Genomic DNA, 9894 nt, shown 5'->3' on the forward strand with positions numbered 1-9894 from the left:
TACTTGGATTCTAATAGGAGAGATAGTACATGCATATATATATATATGTATGTATGTATGATGGCCTCCAACTCTCACAAAACTACGTTTTTATATATTGAATCGAAAGCCTATTATCGATTAAGCATATCAGAGTTTTGACAGAGAGGAGAAGGACAGCCATTGAGCTCAACTATGGCTTCGTCTTCTACAAGTCCTGGATGTTTGATTGTTGGTTCTTATCATTTTGTCGCTTAGGGCAATTATAGAGATTTCATAGTGTCATCATAGTGCCCATATAGAGCTTGTGTAGTGCATTTTAAAGCCCTTGTAGTTTTGATTAATCTCGTGGTTTATTTGCTTAATCTTGGTCTTGTAATTGAGCGTGTTTACTCTAACGTACTCTACAAGGTTATTCTCATTGTTCTCCCTTTTCTTTTTTAAAAGGAGGATAAGTGGTGGTAAACCACGGTTATCCACCATTTTCGGGAGCCGAAAAGACTCACTGAGACATTTTAGCCTCCTCTGGCCACAAGTCTGGCTTTCACACCAGCAGCAGATTTCGAACCTGAAACCTCCAGTTTTTAGTTTTAAAGAAACCTCATAATTTGTTATTTACCACTGCATGTTCAGATGGCGTTATCCATATTGAAATTTGACGAGCTTCCCCCCCTTCTTTTTTTTTCCCATATCGCATGAATCGATCACTTGAACCAAAACCTTTAATTAGAGGGAGACACAGTGTTTTTGTTTGTTGAGTCGATTAGAGAGAGAAATAGTTGAACAAACATACTGCCTACGTTTATGATGATCTCCAGACCTCATCAAAGAGCTACTCTAATCCCAAATGTTCATAATCTAAGCCCTAATGTATACCTAGGTATGCAAAGAATATAAGAATGGATTGCAAAATAACCAAAAAAGCTGTGGAAAATGATAACGTCATTGATTAATGTATTCAATAGTACAATACATCAAATATTGTATGTATAAAAGTAAATAGATCGATCAAGTAATGTATACATAGGGTTTGTGATTGGAGAGGGATTATTAAATAGAGGATTAGGGCATAGTATTGCGTGTTGTAGGGTATGGACGGTTGAGTGGCCCACACAACCTTTTGAGAGGGCCTCTGTTTTTTGTTGGTTTGTGAGCAGACAAAAGCAGGGAAGCTTCTTATCCCTCCCCCTGGGTTTTCACACAAAACCTTACACATGGAATCTCTTCAAAAGCCAAGATCCAAATATCACCATCCTAATATAGTAATATTCCCTCTCTGTTCAACCCCACTTCACAGTCTTAACTACCAAAAAAACCATTCTCTCTTCTCTTGGATCTCATCAGTCATGGAAACAGGAATATAAGTAATACTTGGGAAATCTAAGGGCAAATGTTAATTGTAGCTTTGATGCCAACAGCGGCCTATAAAGTCCGTTGTCGCACAAGCCAGTTTATTAGTTCAAGTCCAGTGTTCTGTTCTCTCTCTCTCTCTCTCTCTCTCTCTCTGTGTTTAACTTCATCTCTCTCACAGTCACACACTCAGAGAGTGCTGCAATGGCACCCATGAGTCTTCCTCCTGGATTCAGATTCCACCCAACAGATGAAGAGCTTGTTGCTTACTATCTGGATCGAAAAATCAATGGTCGCACCATTGAGCTAGAAATTATCCCAGAGGTCGACCTCTACAAATGTGAGCCATGGGATCTGCCTGGTAAGTATTTGATTTTGTTTTTTTGCGTGGTGTAAATATACAATTCTAGTAATAACAATAATATGAATTTCAAGCGAAATTAATGAAGAAAGTTGAGGTTTTATCACAAAACCAATTGAAAATATATGGAATAGTCCAACTCCTTATAAGTTCATGCAAAATCCCTTGATTTCTCAATGTAGGATTCACACTCTCAACACTTGAATTCATTACAACAGGACTCCAGAAGTCCTCTAACTGTGCATAGAGTTTGACATATTCTGTTTACTGTAGATAAGTCATTTCTTCCGAGCAAAGACATGGAGTGGTACTTCTACAGCCCGAGGGATAGGAAGTACCCCAACGGGTCGAGAACGAATAGGGCCACTCGAGCTGGGTACTGGAAAGCCACTGGAAAAGACAGGGGGTGAGTAGTCAGAGCCGTGCTGTCGGCATGAAGAAGACATTGGTGTACTATAGAGGTAGAGCCCCTCATGGTATTAGAACCAACTGGGTTATGCATGAGTACCGGCTGGTCGATTCTGTGTGTGCCAATGCATCATCATCTCTAAAGGTATATATAAGTATTGTATCACATCACTGGTTGTATGGTTTAATATGCATCTAATGACAATGAATAAGGGCTAGCTGCTTGATTCACTGAATAGGATATAATTTAACTGTTTCAAAAACAGTATGCCACTGTTAGTGTTCGGGGGGGGGGGGAGAGAGAGAGAGAGAGAGAGAGAGAGAGAGAGAGAGACTTCTTGCACCCTTATAAATTAGGGTTTGGTGAGTTTTCCAAGAGAAAAAGATTTTAGGGTTTCTGATTTCTAAAGAAACTTTAATTATATACAAATTATTGTAACTACCATAGAAGAATTATTGGTTAATTAGGGTTTCCAATTAAGATGTACATGAATCCAGTGCTTGACTGACATATTAAAGAGCACTTCCCAGTATGCACTTTAACTAGTACACAAAGCAGTTAGCTAGGAACATTAATTGAATATGAACATCTTCCTGTATAAATATCATAAATATCATCATATACAGGTCATAGTTTACGGCATCATTTGTACATATGTAATGTCTTGGACTCGAATAAAGGCAAATTTCAATATCACTCTTTGTATTTTTTTATTGCTTTAATTTCTTTCTTGTCCTCTAAAAGGAATTAGCTTATCAGCATGATGATTAAAGACTCTTCAGTCTACACTTAGGTGTACTTGCTAGTATCTTTTTCTAGACTTTAGCATCAGATATATTTCTGCTCTTTTTTTCTCTCTTCTTTCTGGATTTGCTTTTCAGTTCTCGTCTTTGTTATGCTTACATGTATATATGTAATTTTATCATGCCATGTTTAACTTTTTGGTTATTTTGAACTACCACAGGATTCTTACGCATTGTGCCGAGTGTTCAAGAAAACAATACAAATGCCCCAGAATAACAAAGAAGAAAAGCCAGTTGGGATTAACAATGCAGACAAGGATTCAATCTGGGTCTCCAATGAACAATTGTTTGGGAAAGAAAATAGTGGCATTAATGAGGGAGCTTCAAGAGGGATTGAAACTGATCAAGATGGGAATTATTCCAACCATGATTATCCCAAATTTCCATCTGACACCTCTTCTTCAGATCTCACTCAAGGCACACCTACTGAAAATGGCATAGCTGACGATTTACAAGCTCCATTTACTTCTGATGAAGCAAACAGTTCAGCTGATCTATACTCTTTTGGTGTCCACTGCTCCTCAGATCTAATTCAGGTTTGTACAAAGTACTATGTACAATTTCATTTCTTCGGAACAACACATTTACGTGCTCATGATAGGAAGTGGTACAATGGCATTAGTTGGGTCATAGGATCATATGATAATAGTCAGGGTCACTTTTTTTTAAACAGTCTGTATATTATTATGTTATCAAACTATTACTTAAACATTATATTTAAGCATACTTGATCACATAATCAATCATTAAGATTAATAGTTTTGCAACCATACGCCTACATTTATAACAAAATAATATGCTCTTTTAAAGTCTTTTATAATCTTCCTGATATGATTGCTTCCTTTGCCAAGGCTACATTTTGGGAATATTCTACTTTTGTAGATAGCTAATCTGCTTTACCTCTAAGGCTTCGTGTTCACACCCCCATATATATAATTATAAGTTGAAGCTACGTAAATGAATCATGATCATGGGCACATTCAAACACGCGCAAACCCTACTATGATTGGTTGGAAGTGGCCCACAAAATAAGGCATTGGAGTTTTCTTTTGATCTTAAAGTAACAAAAGTCGCAAGTAATAAGTTTTATATCTTTTGCTAAAGCTTCATTCAAAAATCTTTATAGTAGACTGATCCAAATGGGCTTTCTTCATCAACTTCTATAACTTCTTTTGACTGACTCAAACGTCTTTCTTCCTAATTTTCCTCAGAAGTGCTCCTCTCAAACTTCTCTATCCCCAATGCCTTTTAGTTTTAGTCATCTCCCTAACAATTTGAGCGCTTCCCTATTTCTCTTTTTTGAAAGAAAAAAAAAAAAAAAAAGCTGTTTGAAATCAATTATGTATTAACTTTCCAGTAATTGCTTATATGAAATTCATTATATATATATAAAATTTGTTTACAATAAACTTCGTCATGTTATTTTGCATAGATACATGTCTACTTAATGTGTGTGTATGCACCAAAACACTAATTTATTGTATCCGCTTGCCAAATAATGCAGGAAACGTATATACCACACAATACGAGCGTATTGAATAGCTATCAATTTCCTTACCCACCCTTACAACTTGAAGACTTCCCGCAGATCAATTTAGCTGCAGAGACAAAAACAGCGAAGCCCGAAATCATCGATGAGTACATGTTGTACGACAAGTTCAAGGGTTGCATGAATGGAACGTTTGAAGAGATTTTCTCTTTATGTTCCTCTCAAGACAACTCTGTGGCCCTCTCCATGCAAGACTAAGTACTATACATACTAACACTCACATTTTCATACTACAATTCATTCATACACAAAGGTAGAATTAAAATATTGTGTTCCACTGGCTAAATAACTAGCAATGGTGGAGATTTCGTATTGCCAGAAATGAGATTATCATGATAAGGCTATATATAAAGTACTTCACAATGGAGAATGAAGTACTTTATATTATTCCCAGAGCATAAATTTTTTTTTTGTTACATAATTTTCCTTGTATTGGTTAATTCCCCCCTTTTGCATGTTGGTGTTGAATCGTCTTAGGTCAATTTTGGGAAGGGAAATGGATAAGCTGATTATTGTAAAGGTATTATTTGGAAAGAAGAAGATTGTTGGAACAGTGTACGTGTCTCTCCATTGGAAAATGGTTACTATATTTACATGGATTATATACTTAAACTAAGTACTTAATTAAGTAAGTAGTTAATTAAGTAACCAGTTAGATAACCATGAGACTTGGACAATTAACTCAAAGATGATGATCGAGGTTTTGAACTGACTAGGAACTGTATAGTAATTCTGATACGATATTAGACAACTATTGAATCTAATTCCAAATGCATCTTTTAAGTTATGGAAGTGATCCACAGTATATTAAAGTAACAGTTTACAAAAATTATGAAATTTTTTCTCAAAAGTACAAACTACATCAACCATTTTAGGCAACAGAATTCCAAAGCTTCCTGCCAATTCTGCAAGTTTTTTTTTTTTTTTTGGGAAACTGATTAATATATTAAACCAGAGGAAAGTCACAAAGGGCAGAAAGCCAACAAGGGCAACCGAACAGAGAATACAACTAGAAGTGAGAGAGGGGGTACAAACCGACACACCCAATGCCTTGGCGTCAACCCAAATTCACAACAAAAAACTAACTCGAGGTGTGACGGTACCGGCCACGGAAGCGATGTTTATGTCTAAGACTTGACCTGGAATTATAAGTCATGTTTATGCCCAAGCTCGTATTACATATTTTTAACATATCATAACCTGAAGAATATGTTTGACCAAAAGAAAAAAACCTTTAAAATATGAATATGTAAATTTTTCAACGAGGAAATATTATAGGAAACATTTTCATTGGGCCGCTGTAACAATCAAAATTTTCCGGTGCATTAAAGAGGTGAACATGAGCAGTGCGATGAGGACCAATGTACATGTTGGGATTCATGACATTTACTTAGGAAGCCCAAGGTGCCACTAATCTACATTATTGAAAAATGAATTTGCTTATAAAGAAAAAGTATATCTAATCATGGACAGCTGGTGCCTTGAGTACTCCTTGAGAATTAGCTAGATTATTACAAAAAGTCAAGCTATAATATATTGTTGGCTATCCCTGATTGGTGAGGTAAATAAGAAAGAAAGAATTTAAATATGATTACTTCACTCTAACTAATATCAAGGTATTTTGTGATAAAACTTCATACCTAACGGATTGGGCAGATAGTAATTATGGGCTCTCGGCCCGTAGACTTGAAAAATCCAACATGATATTAGAGTTAGGTTACAGCCTCATGCAAGCCAAACAATTTTGGACTCCATGGAGCCGACCTTTGAGTTTCATCTCCACGTGTGACCCAATTATTAGGGTCCCATGTGCGGGGGCGTGTTGGCTATCCCACATGGAAAGAAGAAAGAAAAAAAAATTAAATATAATAACCGTTCTAACTAACTAATACCGAGACTTTTTATGATAAAACTTCACTCCACACTTAACAGATCAGACATGTGATAATTATCAAATTGAAGAAGTATTGATGTTATTGGAGTGGGACCCTCGGCCCGTAGACCTGAAAAATTCAACATATATATGTATATGTCATCATTTCCTTTGGATTTTTCTCTTTAGCCATTGACAAAATTTATTTCAAATATAAACAGTTGAGCGCACTACAATAGTAAAATGTTCATATGTTTAGCAAAGATTTTTCCCTAGCTGAAATTCCAATTCCTCCCCAAGTATATGTTCTGGGCACTTACTCTCGCGCTGTTAAGTTTCATGCGACGATTAATTCGCTGAAAAATGGTCAAAGAGTCGCAAAAAGGTGGTTCCCTCACCATAGGATACCTCAAAACGTGTAAAATCTGGAAAATATGGCGAGAAAAGTTCAAGAAAACTTGGTTAAATTGTATAAACGCAAAACAAGTCTAATATCTCCATGCAAAATTACACATAGAGTTCAGATCCTGAGATATTTCTCCACACGACATAAGTGTAGACTCGACAAAGCTAAAATCAACACTAGAACTCTCAAATATTGAAGCATGATCCATATCCTCAATACCCTTAATTTCCATCTGATCCAAGAGCGTATTTTTTTCTTGCTGTAGAACTACTTCTTCTCCCTTTGACTGCTCTCCCACTAATAAACTTGGTGCTTCAAATGGTTCAGTACCAGAAGCCCAGATGTTACTATTTTCCAAGAGACCAAACACTGATAGGTTCACCGAGGAAGATGGCGATGAAGAGGAAATATTATTGATCAGTGTGCTGTGATCAGTGGATTGTTGATGAGGCAACCTGGTGATGTCATTGAAGGTAGGATCGTCAACCCTAGTCCAAGAAGCATTACTAGGGTTTTGACCATGATCATGATATTGATCAGTAGATAATGTCACATTAATAGTTGATGCATTCATTTCAGTTAAAGATACTGAAACGGGTTGCTGTTGATTATGTGACTGCAGTAGTGGTGATTGGCTGCTGCTTGAAGCGTTGTTAGAAGCCGACCTCTGATGATGAGAATTAGGAAGCAAGTTGTGGGTTTTTGGGTCTAAACCTTGTGACATGAGCTTTTTCTTAATACATGAATTCCAGAAATTCTTCACCTCATTGTCTGTTCTTCCAGGGAGATGCTTGGCAATCTGAGCCCATCTGTCACAACCAAACCAAACAACATCAAATTGTGATGAATCCACTTTTTCTTTCGTCCTTTTGGCATATGATGGAATAGAGTAATGTTAGAGAGAACATTAATTTTATTCACATAACGTTAGTTGAAATTAATGATGTGCGGTGCTACTGCTAATTAATTAACAACTGATCATAGTAGTTGATGTAATTCTACAACTGAGCATAATCGATGGCCTCTAATCTTACATTCTTAAGAAATGAAATATTGTTTGACAAAAAATTAACAAAAAATTGGTTAATTAAATCCTCACTTGTTACCCAAAATTCTGTGAACATCAATGATAGTCTGTTCTTCTTCAGGAGTAAAGGATCCCCTCCTGAGTTCAGGTCTCAAGTAGTTTATCCATCTCAACCTGCAACTCTTGCCACACCTCTGCAAGCCTGCCAGTACCCCAAGCTAAAAATAAAACTTTCTTACTCACAAACTCATGAACTTGATAAATGTAATCAAGTATATGTGTGTGTATATGTATACCTGCATGTTTTGGGACAGAACTCCAGCTGCCATGACCATGGGTGGTAATGTGTTTCCTGAGCTTCTCATCTTCTTCAGGTGACCATAGACCTCTCTTCACCTTCTGTTTGCCGCAGCAGCGGTGGCCCATCTCAACCCAGCTTCAATACGCTCTTCCTGATCTACATTTGTATATCATACATAATAAAGGCCATCACTCTAACGGGCGGTTTCTGTGCTTGTCATTAGTAATGAATTATCTACACACAATATATTTACTTATATATAGACATATACTTGTTTATAATCAGACTTAAAATATGTCAGTTTTCAATCCGAATAGATAGTCAATTGTTTGATTAATTAATTAATGTAAGAGAGAGACTCCTATATATACTACTGTGTCTGACATATGCATGACCAAGGCCAAGGCAACCTTTAAGTATAATATATGTTCGATATTCATAATTGATTGCTACACAATTACATTGCATATTCTTTCTACAACAAGGATCCTTATTGTAAGTAAAAAAAAATGCACCCAACTTTCTTAGGACTACCTACTCCATAATGCATTTTAAGGACTGAACCATTTATGTTTTAGGTTCTCAATCAAAGATTATCTCTAAAAAAATTATCCAAATCCAAAATTATTCTTCAGACATATAGCTAAAATGAAAATGCAGATAAATAAAAGAAGTGTTATTCACACACTTATTTTTATTTCTGTACACCATTTTACCTCTCACCATGTAACATGCTTTTATCACCAAATTTTTTTTTCATCTTTTAAAATTTGGTGTGTGCTAGAGCCCAGAGCAGACACTAGCTGGCTCCGCCCTTGCCTATAATAAAGATATGCACCTTCTCCAAAATTAGAGGAAACCCACATGTACAATATATAACATTTGGGCAACATTAGGGAGATCCCTTTAATTTATCTTCACTTGTGTTTTTTAATTGGGATTATTATGGACCTCATCAAACAGTAAGAATCCGATGGACCCCAATCCAAAACACATTTGAGAATTGCCAGAATAATAACATAGGATGCATCCATGAGAGGCAGGGAACAACATTTAATTGATTGACTTGAACTTTATTGGCCTTCTCTTAAGCCATCGGTCGCTAATCACAACTCCATCACAGAACTCATGTCAAGCTTATGTTCATGTCACACCAGTGTTACTCTAATTAAAACAAATAAAAAGCAAATATATTAAGGCTAAACAAGTAACTAAAATCTCTTTAATAAAATTAATTGAAGATCTGCAAAATTTGGTCATTACTCTTTCTCTGTATCATGTTTCTTCCCATTCAATAATTGGGAAAGCTTTCTAGCCACTATGGCTACGGGCAAAAACATATGCGCTTGCTTAAACAAGCAACGTCTCCCGTTAATTTAGTAAATTGCTTTGCCAAAGTAAACAAAAAGCCTCCACTTCAAGTATATACAAAAAGTTGGGTTTCCAAAAACGTGCAAGTGATCATCAGAATATTCAAAACAATAGAAAAATACATTGATAAATGTTTGAGGTATATGTATCATAAGCTAATGAGAGAAGAGGGTACCGCTGATTAACCCAAGAATGTAACAAGAGGCCATTATGTTGTACTAAAAACTGAAGCTTCCACGTTGATTATCTCAGCTAAAACCAAATACTGGCTCTTATCTTTCAAGCTACCTATGGGTGTTTTCCCTTGTCTTACTCATGCTTCATATTTTAAATTAAGTTCAACTAGAATGAGTAGAGGCATAATGACTAGGAGCAAGAGAAATTGGAGTACAGTTCAAGAGAGCACACATTCCAAAATACTATTATTCCACAATTGCAAATTCATCAAAAATAGAATAAAATTCG

General features: G+C 36.1%; 2 protein-coding genes across 3 annotated transcripts; one reads left to right on the top strand and one right to left on the bottom strand.

Annotated features, from left to right (window-relative positions):
* Window positions 1-1282: 1282 nt before the first annotated feature.
* Window positions 1283-5004, top strand: LOC103953307 (NAC domain-containing protein 86). The gene is given in 5 exon segments (XM_009365047.3): window positions 1283-1690; window positions 1964-2092; window positions 2095-2243; window positions 3064-3438; window positions 4407-5004. Coding segments are annotated over 5 exon segments (1053 nt in total). The 5' UTR covers window positions 1283-1533; the 3' UTR covers window positions 4650-5004.
* Window positions 5005-6771: 1767 nt separating this feature from the next.
* On the bottom strand, window positions 6772-8293 carry LOC103953353 (transcription factor MYB8-like). 2 transcript variants are annotated; one of them, XM_009365096.3, is made up of 3 exons: window positions 8054-8293; window positions 7830-7959; window positions 6772-7539 (listed from the first exon to the last, which is right to left on the bottom strand). In XM_009365096.3, the coding sequence occupies exons 1-3, from the start codon at window positions 8181-8183 to the stop codon at window positions 6813-6815; spliced, it is 987 nt and encodes a 328-aa protein (XP_009363371.2). In that variant the 5' UTR covers window positions 8184-8293; the 3' UTR covers window positions 6772-6812. The 2 variants fall into 2 exon arrangements, with proteins under 2 accessions (XP_009363371.2, XP_048425833.1); XM_048569876.1 differs by having other exon boundaries at window positions 7830-7975; window positions 8054-8194.
* Between the last annotated feature and the right edge of the window lie 1601 nt (window positions 8294-9894).

This window comes from the organism of the source record quoted next, unplaced genomic scaffold (assembly GCF_019419815.1).
Source record: "Pyrus x bretschneideri cultivar Hongxiangsu unplaced genomic scaffold, Pyrus_bretschneideri_v1 Contig50, whole genome shotgun sequence".
NCBI lineage: Eukaryota > Viridiplantae > Streptophyta > Magnoliopsida > Rosales > Rosaceae > Pyrus > Pyrus x bretschneideri.

Coding starts and splice junctions, on each gene's coding strand:
- LOC103953353 (XM_009365096.3), bottom strand. CDS start 8,183: ATGGGCCACCGCTGCTGCGGCAAACAGAAGGTGAAGAGAGGTCTATGG. Junction 7,960..8,053: donor TTCTGTCCCAAAACATGCAG/GTATACATATAC, acceptor GGGTACTGGCAG/GCTTGCAGAGGTGTGGCAAG. Junction 7,540..7,829: donor CACAGAATTTTGGGTAACAA/GTGAGGATTTAA, acceptor TGGTTGTGACAG/ATGGGCTCAGATTGCCAAGC.